This window comes from Pteropus medius, unplaced genomic scaffold (assembly GCF_902729225.1).
Source record: "Pteropus medius unplaced genomic scaffold, Ma_sr-lr_union100, whole genome shotgun sequence".
NCBI classification, from domain to species: Eukaryota; Metazoa; Chordata; class Mammalia; order Chiroptera; family Pteropodidae; genus Pteropus; species Pteropus medius.
The window spans coordinates 12460245-12482396 of record NW_024354503.1 but is presented as its reverse complement, the minus strand read 5'-3'; the positions used below and the strand labels follow the sequence as shown (position 1 = coordinate 12482396).

The window sequence follows — 22152 nt, the reverse complement described above, 5'->3', positions numbered from 1 at the left end:
GCCCGGCCCTCGGCCAGGCCTTCACGCTGCGTCCTCCAGAGTTGAAGATGCTCTGAGGAGAAACCGATTATGTCCCAGTCCTGCCTCCTTTGGCTTCCTGAACGGCCCTGGGAGCCCCTTTTGGCCTCACGCCACCCCTCGGCCCACCTCTCGGCTGCCACCGCACCCCAGCTGGGCTCCCCTCCGCCGCCCACACAGGCCCGCGGCCGGAAGCGGGGGCGCCACGCGCGGCAAATGCCTGAGCGGCCGCGCAACCGTGGGCCCAACCGTGGGCGGTTGGTCCGGCCGCCGGGTCTTACCAGTAGGCGCGAGTGCTGGGGACCCCGCGTCGGGTGTGTTTTGGAAGGGGCGCCTCAGGAGCCCTTCCCAGTCCCTCTGTCTTTTGAGCCTGGTTGGTGGTGAGCGCCTCACAGCGGCGCTGGGGGTTTCGGTGGGCGGTGGCCTGGCCGCGCCGCGCCACGGAGATGTGCTCGACGCCCGGGCTGCCGACGCCGGGGGCCTCGCTGGTTCTGCGGGTGTCTTTCGTGGACGTGCATCCCGAGGTGATCCCCGTGCAGCTATGGGGGCTGGTGGGCGAACGGAGGGACGAGTACCTGAGGCTGAGCCGGGAGATCCAGGAAGCAGCGGCCACGCGCGGCCCGTGGGCTCTGGGCGGTGCCTCGGCCTCGCCGGGTGAGCTCTGCCTGGTGCAGGTGGGGCTCTTGTGGCACCGCGGCCGCGTAGTCAGCCGGCAGGCGCAGGAGAGCCGCATCTTCCTGCTGGACGAGGGCCGCACCATCACGGCCGGCGCGGGCTCGTTGGTGCCTGGGCGCAGCGAGTTCTTCCACCTGCCTTCGGAGGTGCTGGGCTGCGTGCTGGCCGGCCTGGTGCCGGCGGGCGGCGGCGGCGCGGGCGGGGGCGAGCCCCAGCACTGGCCGGCCAGCGCCATGGACTTTCTTAGCAACCTGCAGGGCAAAGAGGTGCACGGGCGGGTCCTGGACGTGCTGCTCCTCCACCGCCTGGTCCTTCTGGAGGTGCCTTCTCTGTTCCAGCAGATGCAGGAGCTTGGCCTGGCCCGGCAGGTACCCCACAGTCTCTTCCGCTCGCTGCTCAAGCGTTATCTCTCAGCGGCCACTAGTGGCATGGGCTCCGGGACTCCAGTCTTCCAGCGAGTCCTGCCCAAGCAAGAGCAGCCTGGTCTGGATTACTTCTATCCCCAGCTGCAGCTGGGCGTGACGGAGCCCATAGTGGTGACCCAAGTGTGCCATCCCCACCGCATTCACTGCCAACTCCGGAGCTTCTCACAGGAGATCCACCGCCTCTCCGAGAGCATGGCCCACATATACCGGGGCTCCCCGGGGAAAGGGGGTGAGAACTCCACCAGTGCCACCTGGGAAGAGAGGGAAGAGAGCCCGGACAAGCCTGGCTCTCCGTGCGCATCGTGTGGATTGGATGGACATTGGTACAGGGCTCTCCTGCTTGAGACTTTTCGGCCTCAGCGCTGTGCCCAAGTGCTTCATGTAGACTTTGGCAGGAAGGAGTTAGTGAGTTGCAGTAGCCTGCGCTACTTGCTGCCTGAATATTTTCGAATGCCTGTGGTGACTTACCCTTGTGCTTTGTATGGACTCTGGGACGGTGGCAGAGGCTGGTCTCGGTCACAGGTTGGTGACCTGAAGGCACTGATACTGGGTCAGTCTGTGAATGCAAAGATTGAATTTTACTGTTCCTTTGAGCATGTGTATTATGTCACCCTGTATGGTGAAGATGGGACTAATCTTAACTGTGTATTCGGAGTACAGTCCTGTTGCTTGGCTGACCGATTCCTTCAGAGCCAGGGAGTAGAGGAGGAGGAGGAAGAAGAACCAAAAACAAATCTTCACTCTCAGTCTCCTGCTGAAGAAGTGGATGAAGAGCTTTCACCCCCAACCTTAAGGTCTATTGGGTTAAAGATGAATGCATTCTATGATGCCCAGGTAGAGTTTGTTAAAAATCCTTCTGAGTTTTGGATTAGGTTGAGGAAACACAGTGGCACCTTTAGCAAGTTGATGAGGAGAATGTGCAGTTTCTATTCCTCTGCTAGTAAGCTGGATGGTGTCGTTCTGAAGCCGGAACCTGATGACCTGTGCTGTGTCAAATGGAAAGAAAATGGCTATTATCGGGCTATGGTCACCAGATTAGATGACAAGAGTGTGGATGTATTCTTAGTTGATCGAGGTAATTCAGAAAATGTGGACTGGTATGACGTAAGGATGCTGCTTCCTCAGTTTAGACGGCTACCAATATTGGCTCTGAGGTGTACTCTGGCCGATATTTGGCCTTTGGCAGAAACTTGGAGCCAGGAGGCAATTTCGTTTTTTAAAAAGACTGTGCTCCACAAAGAATTAGTTATCCATGTCCTTGATAAGCAGGATAATCAATATGTTATTGAGATTCTTGATGAATCAAGAACAGGGGAAGAAAACATTAGTAAGGTAATTGCTCAAGCTGGATATGCCAAGTATCAGGAATTTGAAACAAGGGAAAATATTTCTGGATGTGCCCACTCCCCAGGGCATGTTTCAAACCATTTTACTGCAGGGAATAACAAAATATCTTCTGCCAAAAAGGTAGAAGTAGAACAGGAAGCCAAGAGAGAGAATAAAGCATCTGTTTCAGAAGCTTTGACTGACACAACAGTTGTTGCAAATGTTTCAGCTGGATTAGTTATACAGAAAAATGAGAAAAGAGTGTCTGTTTATCCTCCTCTTATACAGAATTTTTTGGAAATTAAACCAGGCTCTTCTTGTAAAGGAGAAGTAGAAGTTGGAAGTACAGTAGAAGTCAAAGTGTCATATGTTGAAAATCCTGGCTATTTCTGGTGCCAGCTGACCAGGAACATGCAAGGATTTAAAACCCTAATGTGTGATATTCAGGACTATTGCAATGATGCCCCTACTCCTTACCAGGGAGCTACTACCCCTGCTTGTTTGGCACTACGAACAGTAAATGGAAAATGGGCCAGAGCTCTAATCAGTGGGGCACAATCACCAGAGCATGTCAAAGTAGTATTTGTGGATTATGGAGATGAAGATATGGTATCTATGAAGAATATTTATTCAATTAGGGAAGAGTTTCTCAAAGTTAAGGCGCAGGCTTTTAGGTGCAGTCTTTATAATTTAATTCAACCAACTGGTCAAAATCCTTTCGTTTGGGATGAAAAGGCGATACAGGCTTTCAGTGAATTTGTAGATAATGCATGGGAAGACAATCTAGAATTAAAATGCACAATATTTGCTTTGGCATCGATACATGATGAAGAACTGTTTAATGTCGTGGATTTGCTAACGCCCTTTCAGAGCGCATGCCATTTTTTGGTAGAAAAGGGACTTGCACGACCAGTTAAACTTCAGAAGCCTCTGGAGTCCTCTGTTCAGCTACATTCTTACTACTATTCTACTCATGATATGAAAATTGGAAGTGAAGAGTCAGTATATATAACACATGTTGATGACCCTTGGACATTTTATTGCCAGTTGGGAAGAAATGCAAATATATTAGAACAGTTGTCATGTAATATTACACAACTAAGTAAAGTTTTGCCAAATTTAAAAACGTCTCCTTTGATCCGTGGAACTTTGTGCCTTGCCAAGTATACTGATGGAAATTGGTATAGGGGGATAATTATAGAAAAAGAACCAAATAAAGTCTTCTTTGTTGATTTTGGGAACATTTATGTGGTAACAAATGATGATCTGCTTCCAATACCTAGTGATGCATATGATGTCTTACTTTTGCCCATGCAAGCTGTTAAATGTTCATTATCTGATGTTCCTGATCGTATACCAGAAGAAATTACAACATGGTTTCAGGAGACGGTTTTAGATAAGTCATTGAAGGCTTTGGTTGTAGCAAAAGATCCAGATGGGAGACTGATTATAGAACTATACGATGACAGTATTCAAATTAATGCTAACATTAATGAGAAACTAGGGCTACTTGGTTACAAAGGTGGGGCAAGAAAAAAAGTAAGTGAAGTACTCTCTAGAGTAGAAACTCTTGAAGTAAAAAAGGAAAATATAAACTTGTCACCTAAGGAGTATTTAAGTAAATCAGTAGAGAACAAATTATGCAATATGGAGATCTTAGGAGAGTCATACAAACCTAAGATCAGTTCAGCATGTAAAGAGCTCAAACTTTTGCAGAGTTCAACAAAGACAAACTTTGTCACTCAACATCAGGAATCTATGGGAAATAAAAACAATCAAGTGTCTTCATTAACAACAACAAAAGAAGAAAGTTTTGCTGACCCACCACCTTTGAAAGCTACAAAACTAGAACCCACTCTTTCAGAAAGGAAAACAGGAGATTCATGTAACAAAGATTTGCCTCTAAAATTTTCTGAGTTCCCTCAGAAGACTATAATGCCTGGCTTTAAGACAATTGTATATGTTTCTCATATAAATGACCTTTCAGACTTTTATGTTCAACTAGCAGAAGATGAAGCCGAACTTAATCATCTTTCAGAGAAATTAAATAATGTTTGTAGAAGGCCTGAATGTTTTGCAGGTCCACATTTGCAAAAAGGAGATATAATATGTGCAACTTTTCCAGAAGATAATTTATGGTATCGTGCTGTGGTCAAGGAACAACAACCAAATGACCTCCTCTCTGTACAATTTATAGATTATGGCAACGTTTCTGTGGTTCATACTAACAAAGTAGGTAAACTTGACCTTATTAATGCAGTGTTACCAAGATTGTGTATTCACTGCTCCTTAAAGGGACTTTGGGTTCCTGAGATTTTAAACTGTAAAGAAATGATGCATTATTTTTCCCGAAGGACAGATGAGGCTCAAATAAAATGTGAATTTGTTAAATTTCAAGACAAATGGGAAGTTATTCTTGCTGATGACCATGGTATCATAGCAGAAGATATGATTAGCAGATTTGCTGTCAGTGAAAAATCTGAAATAGGACTTTCTACCCAAATAATTAAAGGTACCTTTTCAAAGTCTGTCAGCAAGACAGACATCGACACTTCAGTATTCCTTAACTGGTATAATCCAAAGATGAAACTGATAAGAGCTTATGCCACCGTGATAGATGGGCCTGAATATTTTTGGTGTCAGTTTGCCGATACTGAGCAACTTCAGTACTTAGAAGTAGAAGTACAGACTGCTGGAGAACAGGTAACAGATTGGAGAAGTTGTCCTCGTATTGGAGACCCTTGCATTGTGAGATACAGAGAAGATGGGCATTATTATAGGGCACTTATCACCAGTATTTGTGAAGATTATCTCGTATCCGTCAGGCTTGTGGACTTCGGAAACGTTGAAGACTGTGTGGACCCAAAAGCACTCTGCAACATTCCCTCTGAACTTCTGATGGTTCCCATGCAAGCCTTTCCGTGCTGCCTCTCAGGATTTAATATTTCAGAGGGTGTGTGCCCTCAAGAGGGAAATGACTATTTTTATGAAATAGTAACAGAAGATGTGTTGGAGATAACAATATTAGAAATCAAAAAGGATGTTTGTGATATCCCTTTAGCAGTTGTTGACTTGAAAAGCAAAGGCAAAAGTATTAACGAGAAAATGAAGAAATATTCTAAGATTGATATTAAGAACAGTGATCTGCCCTATGAAAAAAATGGCCCCGAGATAAAGGGGGCTCTTGGGTCTCCTAGTTCTGATGTTGGACTTAAGAAACCAAGTAGTAAAACTGGACAAGAGAAAAGACTATATGTGGAAGCACAGACAGATGAGCTCTCCGAAAGAATTGAAAAAGACTTAAATATTATTGAAACCAAACCAAATAAATTCTACAACTCTGAAATTGATAACATTTTTGAAGCTTTTGAAAACCCACACAAAGATAAAATTGGCCCTGAGGTACTGGAAGGTAAAGTAGAGTGCCATTTGGTTGACAAAGCAAAGTTTGATAACAAATACCAAATTACAGGGTTTAATACATTATTACCACAAGCTTGTGAAACAAAAGAGATATTAGAACTTAATTCACTTGAGGTGGCACTTTCTCCTGATGAATCAAAAGAATTCTTGGAAATAGAATCCATTGAGCTACAGCATTCTCTAGTTGGGGATGAAGAAAATGAAGAGCCAGTCCTCGAGTCTCCGATGGTGTCTCTCCCCCAAAGCTGTGACACAGAAGCCACCTTACAGCCATTTACAGTGCAACTTCCCCTCACCTGTGAAGCTGAGAAACAGCCAGAACTAGAATTACCTACAGCCCAGGTGTGTCTAGATGACAAAATAAAATCTTTGTCTTTAAGAGTTAGCCAGAAAGCCCAAGAATCCATGTTTGCTGAGGACACAAGAAAGTCCAGTTGTGTGGAATGTTTTGATGACCAGCATAGGTTGCCATTGCATCTACATGGACAGGATTGTGATCCCAAAATGCAGATTGAAATGAATATATATAAAGAAGAATTCACAGAATATAAAAACAGAGATGCCATTTCATCGTTGACTTCTTTGTTCCCTGAAGATGAATCCAGAGATGGAAAGAAACACAGCAATGCTCTACCAGCTTATGTCTCAGGTATTTGTATTTTTTTTCTTTCACGTTCATTTAAAGTTTACTTAGTGTCTTTCAAGATTACTTATTTGTCTTAAAGAAAAGAATAATTCTTACTTGAATTTTTTTTAATTAATGGTTTTTTTGTTTTTTTTTTGCAGAAAAGATTAAAACCTGAAAAGAGAATTAGATTTGGATGATATTGAGAATATAGGGACCTTAACTTGTGGAATCAATGTAAAATACTACTTTATATGCTGCGTAAAATGCTGAATTGTTTTGTGTTTAAAATAGAATGCTTAAAATTTGTCTTAATCACGTTAAAATGTTAACAGAATATCTTTAAAATCAAGAGGCTATGTTTTTTTTTTTGTTTTTTGTTTTTTGTTTTTGTTTTTTTTATAAAACAAAACAAAATAAAACAAGTATTCCTTTGCCAAGCACTACTGTATGCATGAATTTACAGTAGGGATCATTTTAGCAGTTTTCAAATTTAACTTTTGTTTCATGCATATACCCTGCCATTCATTTAGAATCCTTTAAACAAAAAATAGATTTAGGTTAACTAAAACAGTTAACAGCCATGAGTAAATATTGGAGAACTTTTATTGTCATTAACTTTTCTATAAATTATTTTTACTGCTATTTTTTTTTTTTTGGCTACTTAATAAGATTTAAAAGTTACATAAAAATAGCTAACTTTTAGGTTTTTTATAATCAATGTTAGACTTTTTAAATGTCGATTTTTATATTATTAAATTTGAGTCATTGTACGAAATAGAGGAAACATTAGACTAAGGAGAATGAAAATCACCATAATCCTACCACCAAGAAATGAGCACGGTCAATGCCGTGGTGGACTCCCTTTCTGCTGTCTTTCACCCTCTGTGTGTGTGTATTTACATACAGTTTAAAAAACTAAATAGAGATTATACCGTCTTATAGTGTTCAATGCTGCATTTTAATCCCTTAAGTATGTTTTCAAAATATTTTGATTCCATAGTATGCCATTCTGTGAATACATGATAATTTATTTAAATATTATGCGAGATTTTTAGTCCTTATATATTTCAATGATAAGTAATAGCTTTGTGATAAGAGTGTCTACTCACTTGCAATATGCTGCTGCTTCACTATAGAAATAGTAGTTGTGACCATACACCACACCACATGTAGCGATAATAACTGGCTTTTAGCAGTAATTTTTAATGTTACAAGCAGATTCACATCCTTAAAAAACACATCACACATGGTGGTGTTTTTTGAGGAAAGTTTTAAGGAATTGTATGGGGAGGGGACCCTGGAAGAATTTAAAATAACATTGAAGAAAGGTGACAGACTTAGAACATGTCATACTGTGCATGATAACTGATTATATAGAAATAGTAAAGGCAGAATTAGGAAAATGCTTTGTTCGTGTATCTATCATTAAGAGATATGCATTTGATTCCTTATTCAATTTGGCAGCTCAACAAGAGAACACCTATACTCTGAAAGGATTTACTGTTGGATCCAAATGTGTTGTGTGGTCAAGTCTAAGGAACACATGGTCTAAATGTGAGATTTTGGAAATAGCTGAAGAAGGCACGAGGGTAAGTAAAGTTGAAGTACTTTATCACAAAATATACTTGCAGACTGTTAAGGAAATTTTATCAGATGAGGAAATGCAATTAAACAAATGTTTTCCCTGTTCATTTCCCTTGATGTATTGATGCAGTGCAAAAACTGGTTTGTTTGTTTATTTATTTATTTATTTATTTATCTATTTATTTATTTATTTATTTAAATTTATTAGGAAGACATTGGTTAATAAAATTATACAGGTTTCAAGTGTACAATTCAGTGATATGTCATATGTATATTAATTGCATTGTGTGTTCACCACCCAAAGTTAAATTTCCTTTCATCACCGTATATTTGACCCTCTTTACCCTTATCTACCTCCCCACTCTCTCCCCTTTTTCCTCTGGTAACCACTGAACTGTTGTCTGTGTCTATGCGTCTCTGTTTGTCCTGTTCGTTTGTTGCTTTCAGTTTTTTTTTATCCCACATACGAGTGAAACAATATGGTTCTCAACGTTTTGTGTCTGACTTATTTCACTTAGCATGATCATCTCTAGATCCATTCATGTTGTCGCAAATGGCACTATTTCATCTTTTCTTATAGCCGAGTAATATTCCATTTTTATCGTTTTAAAAGCGTCCTAGCAAGAAATCATCATAAGCTCTTTCATCTCCCTTACCACTGAAATCTTATCAGTCACTAAGTTCCACACTTTCCACTTCTTACTTCAGTTAAAATTTTTTATATCTAATGCCACTGCCTTCGTTAAGTTCCTCGTTTCACAATCAGATTACTCTAATAACCTTCTATTTAGTTTACTTTTTCCAGTCTTTCTTCAGTTCATTCTCCACACTGCCAGTGTGAAATTTATTAAATGCAAATCTGACTACATCATTCCTGTGTGTAAAACTTCTTGGGGACTTTCAGTGGACTGTGTTTCTCCTGTGATCTGGAAACCACCTGTATCAGAATCATCTAGTGTGTTACCTAAATATTAGATTTCTAGGCTATGCCCTGGCTGACTGATTCAGAATTTCTGGGGATAGGAGCAAGGCTGTGCATTCTTATACCATTAAAATCTGAGAACTGCTGGTCCGGAATAGAAAAGTCAAGCTCATTAAAGATTTAAAGGTCTTCCAAGATTTAAGTGTCAGTGTACCTCTCTAGCCTTATGTCTTACTCCTTTGTGTTTTGTGCCTTATATCAGAGGAACATCAAAGTGCTGGATTTCTCTTATATATACTATTTTGCTTAGTTTTTTTTTTAATATATATATATATTTAATAATGTAGTTCTGTTTGCCTGTATTCTGTCCCCTTCACAAAATGGTTCATTTCTACTTATCTTTAAAAGACTTTTCTTCAGTCGTTGCTTCTTCCAGGAAACATTCCTTAGCATTATATTCTAAATCTCTCCATTTCTTCTCCCCAACCCCCCCAAAAAAGCTGTATTCCTACTTGTATATTTATATCTCCGGCTGCAGAAGTCTGTATTTCCTACGTCGTATTGTATTTATCTGCTTAGGGGTCTGTTTCTCCACTAAAGTTTGAACTTCTTGAGATCTATCTTTGATCTCTAGGCAAGCACAAGACATGTTTTTTGAACCAAAGTACCATTGAGTTGAAACATAAGATTGAGATTTAATAAAAAATCATTTTCATTGCCTTTTAAAGCATTTCATTTTAAAAAGGATTGCTATAGTACAAAAATCAGTTAAATATTTGAAAACTACCAATGTTTATGAAAATTTTTTTCTTTGGTAGGTTTTGGACCTTTCAAATGGTATAGAGGAGATAGTGAACCCTGAGAATGTCTGGAATGGCATACCCAAATTGGATAAGAGTCCATCTGAGGTATGGAATTATATAAATAGTAATTAATGAGAGCATTGTCCTTCATTTTGAAAGGTGGTGAACTATTTCCAAAGCCATTGTGTTCAGAATAATGGAGAGGAAAAAAAAAACTAATATTGTAATAATAACAATGAAAAACGATAACAAAATCAATGTTTCTGGATTTAACGCTTGTATCCCTTTGAGCAAACTAGTTATTAATGTTCTACTCCTTAATTTTCATTTTGGGATTTCAAAAATGAAAATTGTTTGGTGTTCATGACCTTTGTAAAATATGTTTGATGCAGAAAATCTAGGAAATGGCAAAGTTAAAAAGGAGAAAGTATCAATCACCTGTAACACATTCACCCAAAGATAAACAGATTGATTAGTTTGGTTTTATTTTAAAGTTTTTCAGTTTATATGGAATATAAATATATCATCTACATCTTTTGAACATAGTTCATTTCACTCTACATATTCTGTGTTTTATATTCTGTGTTCTTCATTCAAGATTATAAGGTGGGCAGTTTTCCATGCCAATGTGATATGTCTGGGTGTTTGAGTTTATCCTCTATGGAGTTTGTTGAACTTCTTGCTTCAAAATCTGTGTCTGATAGTTCTAATATCTGATCATCTCAGGATTTGCTTCTGATTGTCTTGAGAAATGATTAGCTTTTCTTGGTTCTTTTTATGTTGAGTAATTTTATGTTATACCCAGAATGTTTTGAATATTATGTTGGAAGACTTAAAATCTTCTAGAAAATTTTTTTGTTTTAGCAGGCGATCAACCCAGTTAGATTCATACCACAAGTCATGTCTCTTCTGTGTTTATGGTTCTAATGTCAGTTTAGTTTTCAAAGACTTTGCTGTGATGTTCAGATATGCCCAGGACATAAGCCACTTGAGTTACTCTGGAACTTGGGCAGTGGTTTGTATAGTAGTCCAGGTGTTAAAGACTACTACTTCACCTACTTGGTTCTCTTCTGTATATGCACAGTTCAGGGGTAACCTTGGGACTTGTATCAGTTCACATACAGTAGTAGGTGTTCAAATTTTCCAATTCCTTTCCTCTCTGATATTTTCTCAACACTTTTAGACTCCAAGGGTCCTTTTTAATCCAGCCCTGGCCAGGAGACCCTTTTCCTGGTCTCTTGGCCAGGAAGCATGTTTCTAGCCAGGTTTTCCCTCTGAGCTGCCATTAGATCTCTTTGAGCCTGCTTTTGGAGTGAAGCAGATAGAGAAAAGAGGAAAAAAACCATCTCCTTGCATTCTTTAAATAACAGAGGGCCCTTTTCCTGGCTCCACAGCCAGAGTTTTCTCTTAGATTTTTAGGTGCCTGCACTGTGACTGCTGTCCCCAGGCAGTGACTGCAGCTGTTCTCAGGACAGGGCCAAGAGGGAAAAAGATAAAGGAATTTTTTTTTTTTTTTTGAAGTGATTTCTCATCCAATCCCCACTTGCTAGCAGTCAGGGGCCTCTTTTCCCAATCCACTGGCTAGAAATAAGAGATTTCTTTCAGAGTTTTGCTGTCTACTCTATCTGGACAGCTCTGATCTGGTCAAACCTCAGGTCAAAATTAAGATACAAAGCTCGGAAAAAGAAAGGGGGAAAAAAGAAACCTGTGTAACTCACCCTGCTACAAGTGATTATTCAAGTTTTTAGTTCAGTCCTCATTCTGCCTGTACCTGTTTACTTTTCAGAGTCCACCAGTAGTTGATTTTGTATTCTTTACAGAGCTTTTAGTTCTAATTAATATAAGAGAGAAGCTATAGTTGGCTTACTCCATCTTGGTTGCAGCTAGAAAGCCAAAACTGCATAATATTATGTGACATTAATGATCAGTAATTTATTAAACCATTTGGACATTAAGGTCATTTGAAATTTTTCACTATAAAAAATCATTGAACATCTCCCTTCATGTTCTTATTTTAATTCCAATTTTTGTTTTCTTGTCAAAAATAACAACCAGCTTTACTTGTGTTGCATTAGTATTTACTAAAACTTTTCCGTTCTGACCATTTTCATTTATTAATTTTTAAGACTCCATAGACAAATACATAGATCTATACATATAGTATTCTATTTGGGTAAACTATACCTGCCAAATAAAAGAGAGCCATTTAAGATGATTTAAAGTGTTCATAAAATAATGTAGACACAACTACCTCTGGCTTTAAACTAATTAGCAAATATAGAACCTACCTAACAAGAAAAGCTTTACATTTTTATTTAGTTCTTAATGAGATTTAAGTGATCCTTTCCTCAAATTTTTTAAAGAACCTTTGATTGATTGATTGATTGATTGATTATTTATTTATTTATTTATTTAGCATTTTATTTCTTTTTTCCCCTCTCCTACCCTCCCCTCTGGCAACCACTAGTCTACCGTCCATGTCCATGAGTCTCTGTTTGTTTGTCCTGTTCATTTGTTGCTTTTAAGTTTATATCCCACATATAAGTGATAATTATGTGATTTTCAATCTTATCTGTCTGGCTTATTTTGCTTAGTATGATTATTTCAAGATCCATCCATGTTGTTGCAAATGGCAGTATTTCATTTCTTCTTATGACTGAGTAACATTCCATTGTATATATGTACCACAGCTTCTTTAACCAATCATCTGTCATAGGATACGGTTGCTTCTATGTCATGGCCACTGTGAATAATGCTGCTATGAACATCAGTGTGCAAATATATTTTTGGATATGAGTTTTCAAGTCTTTGCAGTAAATACCCAGTAGAGAGATTGCTGGATCATATGGTAGATCAATTACTTTTTGAGGAAGCTCCATACTGTTTTCCAAAGTGGCTGTACTAATTTGCAGTCCCACCAGCAGTGTATGAGGGTTCCTTTTTCTCCGCATCCTCTCCAAAATTTGTTTTACTTGTCCTGTTGATTATAGCCATTCTAACAGGTGTGAGATGATATCTCACTGTGGTTTTGATTTGCATTTCCCTAATAGCTAGCGATGTTGAGCATCTTTTCACATATTTGTTGGCCATTTGTATGTCCTCTAGGGAGAAGTGTCTGTTCAGGTCCTCTGACCATTTTTTGATTGGATCATTTTTGTTGTTGTTGTTGTTATTGAGTCATATGAGTTCTTTGTATATTTTGGATATTAGGCCCTTATTGGGGGTGTTGCTTGCAAATATATTTTTCCATTCGGTTTGTTGTCTCTTTACCTTGTTGATGGTTTCTTTTGCTGAGCAGAAGCTTTTTAGTTCGATATAGTCTCATTCACTTATTTCTGCTTTTACTTCCCTTGCCTTTGAGGTCATATTCATAAAATCCTCTTTATGTCCAAGGTTCTTGAGTTTAGTTCCTATGTTTTCTTCTATGCATTTTATTGTTTCAGATCTTATATTCAGGTCCTAAATCCATTTTGAGTTAATTTTGGTGTGTGGTGATAGACAACAGTCTAGTTTCATTCTTTTTCAGGTGGCTTTCCAGTTTTCCCAGCACCATTTATTGAAGTGACTTCCCTTTCTCCGCTGTATGTTTTTGGCTTTTTTGTCAAAAATTATTTGCCCATATAAATATGGGTTTACTTCTGGACTCTCAATTCTATTCCACTGGTCTGCGTGTCTGTTTTGCTGCCATTACCATGCCATTTTGAGTACTGTCGCTTTGTAGTCTAATTTGAAGTTGGGCAGAGTGATGCCTCCAGCCTCATTTTTTTTTCTCAGGATGGCTTTGGCACTTTGGGGTCTTTTGTGCTTCCATATGAATCTGATGATATTTTCTTCTATTTCTTTCTTTAAAAAGTGCCAATGGGATTTTTATGGGGATTGCATTAAATTTGTATAATGCTTTAGGTAATATGGTCATTTTAACTATGTTGATTCTTCCAATCCAAGAACACGGAATATCTTTCCATTCCTTTGTATCTTCTTTGATTTCTTTTAATAGGGTCTTGTTGTTTGGTTAGATTTATTCCTGGGTATTTTATTCTTTTTGTTGCAATTGCAAAAGGGATTATTTTTCTACTTCTTTTTCTGACACTTTGTTATTAAAGTATGGGAATGTTATGGATTTTTGAACATTGATTTTGTATCCAGAAACTTTACTGTATTTGCTTATTGTTTCTAGTAGTGTTCTTGTGGAGTCTTTAGGGTTTTCTATATACAGAAAAATGTCATCTGCAAACAATGACAGTCTGACTTCTTTATTTCCTATTTGGATGCCTTTTATATCTTTCTCTTGTCTGATTGCACTTGCTAGGACCTCCAATGTTATATTGAATAAGAGTGGCGATAGTGGATAGCCTTGCCTTGTTCCTGATCTTAGAGGGAAGGTTTTTAGTTGTTCACCATTAAGTATAATGTTGGCTGAGGGTCTGTCATATATAACCTTTATTATGTTAAGGTACTTTTCTTCTATATTGAGTTTGTTAAGTGTTTTGATCATAAATGGATGCTGTATCTTGTTGAAAGCTTTTTCTGCATCTATTGATATGATCATATGATTCTTATTTTTTAATTTGTATTTGTGGTGTATCACATTATTGATTTGCCTATGTTGAACCATCCCTGTGCCTCTGGAATGAAGCTCACTTGATTGTGGCGTATAATCTTTTTAATATGTTGCTGTATTTGGTTTGCTAGTATCTTACTTAGGATTTTTGCAGCTGTGCTCTTGACAGATATTGATCTGTAGTTTTCTTTTTGTGTGTTATCTTGACCAAGTTTTGGTATCAGGGTAATATTGGCCTCATAAAATGAGTTAGGAAGTATTGCCTCCTCTTAAATTTTTTAGAAGAATTTGAGGAGAATAGGTATTAAACCTTCTTTGAATGTTTGGTGGAATTCACTAGTGAAGCCATCTGGTCATGGACTTTTACTTTTTGGTAGGTTTTTGATGATTGTTTCAATTTCCATTCTGCTGATTGGTCTATTTAGATTTTCCAGTTCTTCTTGATTCAGTCTAGGAAGGTTGTATTGTTCTAAGTACTGGTCCATTTCTTCTAGGTTATTAAATTTGGTGTTATATACTTTTTCATAGTATTCTTGCATGATCCTTTGTATTTCTGCAATGTCAGTCGTAATTTCCCCTTTCCTCCCTGATTTTGTTTACTTGTGTCTTTTCTCTTTTTTCCTTTAGTGAGTCTAGCCAGGAGTTTGTCCATTTTATTAACCTTCTCAAAGAACCAGCTCTTTGTTGCATTTATTTTTTCTATTTTTTGTTTGTTTGTTTGTTTTCAATTTCATTTATTTCTGCTCTACTGATGATGATTTCTTTCCTTCTGACTTTAGGCTTCATTTGTTCTTCCTTTTCTAGCTTTTTAAGATGAAGCGTTAGGTTGTTTATTTGGGCTCGTTCTTGTTTTTGGAGGTAGGCTGTAATGATATGAACTTTCCTCTTATTACCGCTTTTGCTGTGTTCCAAAAGTTTTGATATGTTGTACTATCATTATCATTCATTTCTATGTATTTCTTGATCTCTCTCGTTATTTCTTCTCTGACCCAGTTATTCTTCAGTAGTATGTTGTTAATCTCCATGTATTTGTGGTTCTTTCTGCTTTCTTTTTACCGTTGATTTCTAGTTTCAAAGCATTATGATCAGAGAATATGGTTGGTATGATTTCAACCCTCTTATATTTGTTGAGGCTATCTCTGTGTCCCAGTATGTGGTCGATCCTTGAGAATGTTCCACATGCACTAGAGAAGAATGTATAAGCACCTGTTTTGGGATGAAACAATTGGTAAATGTCAATTATGTCCAGTTGGTCTAATATGTCATTTAAGGATGTTATTTCCTTATTGATTTTGTGTTTGGATGATTCCTTATTGATTTTGTGTTTGTGTCCATATCTGACAGTGGGGTATTTAGGTCCCCTACTATGATAGTGTTTTGGTCTATTTCTCCCTTTAGTTCTGTTAGTAATTCCTTTATATATTTCAGGGTTCCCTGATTGGGTGCATAGATATTAATAAGTGTTCTGTTTTCTTGGTGCATGATTCCCTTTATCATTGTGAAGTGTCCCTCAGTATCTTTCTTTACCTTTTTTATTTTGAAGTCTATTTTGTCCGATATTAGTACTGCTACTCCCACTTTTCTCTGAATGCCATTTGCTTGAAATATCATTTTCACCCTTTCACTTTGAGTCTATATTTGTCTTTGGAGCTGAGATGTGTCTCCTGGAGGCAGCATCGGGTTAGGTTTTGTTTTTTGATCCAATCTGCTACTCTGTGCCTTTTTATTGGTGAGGTGAGTCCATTTATATTTAGGGTGATTATTGAAATATGGGTTCTTCTTATAGCCATTTTATCTTTTGCTTTCTGGTAGCTTGGTGTTTCCATTGCTTCCTTGTCCTTGTGTTTCTGTTTTCTTTATTTTGGTTGATTTTTGTGGGTTTTCCCTCTGGTCCTTTTTTTATGTTATATAGTTCAGTTCTCAATCTTTGGTGTGTGGTAACCATTATGAATATGTAAAGGATAGTTATATATATATATATACAGTCGTCCATTTTCTTCTGCATGTGCCTTATCTCCATTCCCCTTTGCGAATTTGGATCTTTGAATCCTCTCCTTTTCAGTCATTGTCTCAATTTGTCCCTATGTATGCTGAACATTCATTACTATCTTGCTATAGCAAATCTCTTCTTATTTTAAGCATATTATGTACTGTTTCTAGTAAGAGTTGCACTCCTCTGCTTTTATCAGCCTGGTAGTCACCTATTCCTAGTTATGTATTGTTTTTTTTTTTTTTTTTGTCTTTTGTTTTAGGTGTGCTGACCCCTCTCAGTATTTCCTGTAGTGCAGACCTCGTAGTAGACCTCAATTTTTGTATGTTTGGAAAGGTCTTTATTTCTCCTTCATATCTAGAGGAGAGCTTAGCTGGATACATTATTCTTGGCTGGTAGTTCCTTTCATTTAATAGTTTGAATATTTGATTCCACTCCTTTCTGGCTTGTAAGGTTTGTGCTGAGAAGTTCAACGATTATCTAATGGGTTTTCCTTTATAGATTACTGTCTTCTTTTCCCTGGCTGCCCTTAGAATTCTGTCTTTGTCATTGATTTTTGATAATTCTAATATAGTGTGTCTTGGTGAAGGCCTTTGTGTTGAGATAATTGGATGTTCTATTGACTTCTTGAATTCCAAGCTTCTAGCTCTTTCCTTAGATTTGAGAAATTCTCGTCAACTATTTGTCTGGAAATGCTTTCTAATCCCTGCTCATTCTCCTCCCCTTAGAGAATTCCCATTATTCTTATGTTTCCTCCCCTGATGGTATCAGCTAGTTCTTGTATTTCTCTTTCATTATTTTTCATTCTTTAGTGTCTCTCTTCTTCCTTCTGATTTATTTCTAGATTTCTGTCTTCGGTATCACTGATCCTTTCCTCCATTTGGTCAACTCTATTTCCCAAGCTAGTTATATCATTTTTCAACTCTTTATCTCCAGAAGGTCTTTTCGGTTCTTTTTGAGGGTTTCATTCTCCTTGCTGAAGAACTCATTCTGCTCACCTAATTGTTTTTTCAATTCCTGAAATTGTTGATATGATTCTTTTCGGATCTCAATGAGTTTTTTCAGAAGTAGCATCCTGAATTCTCTGTCATTTAAGTCACATATTTCTATGTCTGTAAGCTTATTTTCTGGAGATTTTTCTCTTTCTTTCTGAGATGCCTCATTACCTTGGTTATTCATGGTGTTTAACGGACTATGTCTGCCTGGGCATTAATGGAAATGTATTCTGTTGTTTTTCCAGAAAGAAGATTTATTATATAATGGTCCCTAGCCTGTTGCATAGAAGGCTAGGGTTTCCAATAGGTGGCATCTAAGCCTCTTGGATCTGTGCTTTATATAAAGTCTTAATAATGTCTTTTTTCCTTATAGATGTTTAATCATGCTTGCTACTCTCAGTCTCAGTTCCTGTCAGTGTTAGCTACAGTTTCGGTAGCGTTTGCTCAGATTTCTCTGGGGCTCCATGTGATTGGTCTCCGAGGATGTGGGGGCAGGGGCCCTCTGGGTTGGAGGATGAGAGCTGCGGCTCCGCCTCGGTTTTGCAACCGTGGCTGTTAAAAATCAACTGTTGTTTCTCTATCTTCCCCACTTTTCTGCCATCCTGTTTCTGTGCCTTCTGCTCTGATGACTGGGCAATGTCCTCGGCCATGTGGAGCTCACAGCACTCCCAGGCAGGGCTGTTCAGGGAAGTCACTGCACCTTCAGCCCTCCCCCTCCTCCTATAGGGAGCTATGGTGGCTGCGAGAAGCAGCTTCTTTGTTTCTCCCAGTCCACTGCCGAACACCCAGGATTCTGACTTCAGTAGGTCTTTTGCACAGTTTCCATGCTCAGAAGTGCTGGTGTGCAGTTTGGATGTTTTTTGTTGAATTTTAGATGCTCAGCTTATTGTTTCAAGGGGAAAGATCTGGGAACATCTCTCACTCTGCCATGTTTAATCTAATCTCCTACCTTTCCTCAAATTTAAAGAAACTTTTAGATATAGATGTCTATCTACAAATGAGCTGATTTTCTTTAAAAAGTGAAAATCATGAGGCATTAAATTATGAATGACTATTTTTTGGGAATACATCAAGTCACTATGATCCTGGAGTCTGTTACATTTTTTTAGAACTTTTTTTTTCCATCCGAGCTACTTTATTTCACCATGAGAAAATGTTTCATGAATAGATTTCTGTTTAGACATCATGCTTGCACATGATACTATTAGGTGTTGAAAAGAATTTGGGAGAACTATTCCTCTTAAGTCCTTAATAAAGCATTTGTGACTCACCATGAATAATATGTTTGAAAAGCAGCCTCTTGAACAATGTACTAAACACCAGAGCTATGGGAGTTTGGGACCTCAAAATTAGAAAAAGGTACTTTATCCCTGTGTAGAATGCTCCAGTGGAGATGGTCCAGAGAAATGAGTAAATCGAAGAACAGAAAATGTATTTCAGGTGATTCTTCATATTATAAAATCATATTGTCAAAAGGATTACTTTTTGTTATTTATACCATTTTTCTGGTTTATCTGTTGTCCCCTTTCTTATTTTAATTATTTTGTGCCTATAATGCAGAACCAGTTGTAATCTAAAGGTTCTTTTTGTTAGGCTATATTCCAAACAGTGAAAAAAGATTATTACTTTATGTCATTGGATGATACCACAATTAAAGGGAACTTCTGATTCTAAAATGAAATATTTTTTTCAACCAGACTGCCAACTCTTAAAAGATACTGCTACAGCCATGCCACCCTGAACAAGCCCGATCTCATCTGATCTCAAAAGCTAAGCAGGGTCGGGTCTGATTAGTACTTGGATAGGAGACCACCTAGGAAGACCAGGTGCTGTAGGCGTAGAAAATAAAAATAAGGGATTGTAAGTTGACAAGGTCCTTGCAATCTGTGAGGTCAACCAACGGTTGTCTCACCTAAAAAAAATAAATAATTGAAAAAAAAAAGATATCGTTACCCTGAATCCTCAGACAAAAATGGTTTATCGATTTCTTTGGATAGTAATAGTGGTGGGGGGGGACACTTTAGCTAAAAGTGTTAAATATGCTTACAGATATAAATAACCAAAAAGTGGATTTCTTGAAATATTATAGGAAATTTGTTTGTTGATTGAATTCGTCTTGAAAGTTAAATTGTAAATCTAATAAATTTATATTTTTAATGATTTTCTCAGTATTTCTCAATATGAGCTCATAATGAGCTCACATGTTTAAATGACCTATTGGAATTTCTTTCTGGATTTTTAGTTTATCTGTACGATAAAATTCAATTTGTTGGGAGTTCCTGGTTCTTGCATGATCATGTTCGTAAGCAGAATTGAGGCAAATTGAGAATGAAATGAGCTCTTGGTGGCTGTAATATTATGTGAAAAATACATGCTAATCAAAGAGAACAATGGACTAACTGGTTATCAGCCTTGTTAACATCATTCTAGCACAATACAAAATATGCCAATTTCATAATCTTTTAGAGAAACTTTGTTTGAGAATAGGTAGAGTATGAAAGCAAAATACTAAAAAGAAAAAAATATTTCTGTAGGAATAATTCCGTGTAGTAATTAGAATACTCATCTGTCCCCTGTACCCATTTTTTAGAGACATTAAATGTGTTGTGGTAGTGCCCATGTAAATAATTTTTTTTGTTTTTACATTTCTTTATCAACTTGAGATTTTTCTCTTTTTGTTTCAGAAAAGGGCTCTGGAGGTGATATAAGTTTAACCATGGATCAGTGGTTATGGCCAGTCAATCAGAAGCTGCTCTTAAACAAGCGATGTCTTATCCAGACCAACAGAGTATTTGAGCCAATTGAGAGCATGTAATCACAAGAAGGTGTCATTTAAAAAAAAAAGCTATGTTATATATTGAAAATAAAATAGGTCTCGGGTTGACTGTGCAGTGTTTTTATAGTGGCATTGCTAGATATATGGATCTGAGATCTTTTTCTTTGAATGTGTTGTTTCTAGTCAGTTGGGAGAATTTATTTTGCTAATCAATTTGCTAACATGTTACTCACATTTCTAAAAAATGATTTTTGTTTCTTCTAAATATAATGTTTAAATTGAAATAGAAAATTATAGGTTTATGACAAGTATATTATACAACAGTACTTAGAAGGATGGCTTTGTAACTTCTTCAGAATTTTTGTTTTGTTTCCGAAGCCTTGCCTTGTCTGTCTAGTAAAACATTTGATTAATATTTTGTTCAAATTTGGAAGTATTCTGATATGACACAATATTTGAATAAAGTTTATTCTTAAAGGTGTAGTGGTCACATTTCATTAAAAAAGAAATAGAATTCTGGATTATCTGTTGTTCTGGAATATCTGTAGTAATAGAACCACAATTCTAAAATTAGGGGTAACATAGTAATGTTAAATGTTAGCTCTATGTTTTCATCACTCGGCTGATACTTTAAATGCATTTTCTCATTTAATCTTCAACTCTAAGGTGCATATTAATATTATCCATATTTTATAGGTGAGAAAATCAAACCTCTTTGAAGAAGTTAAAAAAGTTACCGAAGCCCAAAGAGCTAGTGAGTCTCAGAAGCTTGATCAAATCTGGACCTAACTAACTTTCAAAGTCCATGCTTTTGAACAGCGTTTTGTATAGGCAGTAGTAGATGAAGTACAGATCGCGGCTTTGGGAAACAGATCTTAGCTGTTTACTGCTTACTAGACATGTGACCTAAGCAAGTTATGTAATATCTTTAAGGCTTGATCTTCCTCATCTGTAAAATGGGATAATAAAACCTTCTTTGCAGTGTTTTTTAAGATTAGCAATACTTTATGTAAAGTACGTGAAAAGGAGTAGGCAGTTGATATTTTCTTCTTTTCCCTGAAAACTCAATATGTACTATGCTAGGCATTCTTTCTTTTTTTTTTTAACCTTAACTCATTGGATCCTTTCAGCAGCAGCATGTGCCACTAACAAAGATTTATAAAGAGGTGCTATTGAATGAGACATCAATACAATTGGAATGGTTATCCATTTCTAAAATGAGTAAGGAGGTTTGCTACATGAGAGCAATGAAAAGATGTGTGTATGAAACATTATCAGACCCTGAAGCTTGATAGGAATAGTGAGAATTAAGAACCTCGAGAGCTGGGTATAATTTCAATAAGTAACAAGGAGGGGATTTTGCTTTAAACATGATCAAGGTAGATAGGTATATTGCTTGTTCCTGAGATAATAAATAGACAAGTTTGGCTCATTCATATAGGAGATATACTTATGAATTACTGGGAGAAAAGGTCAGAGAAGATGCATTAGGGCCAAATTATAGAAAACCTTCAGTTTCACGCTGAGAAGTTGAATCTAATCCTTTATTTTAACTTTTTAAATAGAAATGGCTACAGGATGAGAGAAAACGAATTTCTCAAAATGAGTGATTTTGCACCTTAAAATATTAGGATGAGCCTAAAGTGCTCAGTCAGAACACACAGTTACCTAATAACTGGGCAAAAGAGATAGGAATGGAATAGTTATAGTTAACTGGGCTTGCGTACTAAGCAGTGGTTATCCCTGTTTACACAGGCTTAATTAGACTTAATGATGGAGAATTCATAGGAACGAGACCATATTTAGACCAAAATATACTCAATTAATGAGTGGCATAAGTTTTTATACCCCTTGGGAACAAACAAACAAACACACACATTTTCCTTGACTCTCAGATGTATAAGTGCATAATTTTTTAAGATATCTTTTTTACCTCCTTTTATCGTACTAGTCTACATCTACTACAGAATTAAACCCTTATTAAATAAAACTAATTGGAAAATAAAGTAGTTAAAAGAAATTCTGA

The 22152-nt window shown here is 37.6% G+C and overlaps 1 protein-coding gene and 1 pseudogene across 2 annotated transcripts; both read left to right on the top strand.

Moving 5' to 3' along the window:
- The first annotated feature begins 342 nt into the window (after positions 1 to 342).
- TDRD6 (tudor domain containing 6) lies at positions 343 to 22146 on the top strand. Of its 2 annotated transcripts, XM_039854365.1 has the most exons (4): positions 343 to 6516; positions 7960 to 8084; positions 9820 to 9909; positions 20035 to 22146. In XM_039854365.1, exons 1-4 carry the CDS (start codon positions 465 to 467, stop codon positions 20056 to 20058), a joined length of 6291 nt encoding a protein of 2096 aa, XP_039710299.1. In that variant the 5' UTR covers positions 343 to 464; the 3' UTR covers positions 20059 to 22146. The 2 variants fall into 2 exon arrangements, with proteins under 2 accessions (XP_039710299.1, XP_039710300.1); XM_039854366.1 differs by lacking the exon at positions 9820 to 9909.
- LOC120596386 (uncharacterized) lies at positions 19070 to 19188 on the top strand (annotated as a pseudogene).
- Positions 22147 to 22152: the final 6 nt, after the last annotated feature.

Bases quoted from the DNA above. Each gene is read 5' to 3' on its own strand.
- TDRD6 (XM_039854365.1), top strand. From the start codon at position 465: ATGTGCTCGACGCCCGGGCTGCCGACGCCGGGGGCCTCGCTGGTTCTG. The intron at 6,517-7,959 runs GTATTTGTATTT...TCAATTTGGCAG, and splicing joins TCTACCAGCTTATGTCTCAG to CTCAACAAGAGAACACCTAT. The intron at 8,085-9,819 runs GTAAGTAAAGTT...TTTCTTTGGTAG, and splicing joins TAGCTGAAGAAGGCACGAGG to GTTTTGGACCTTTCAAATGG.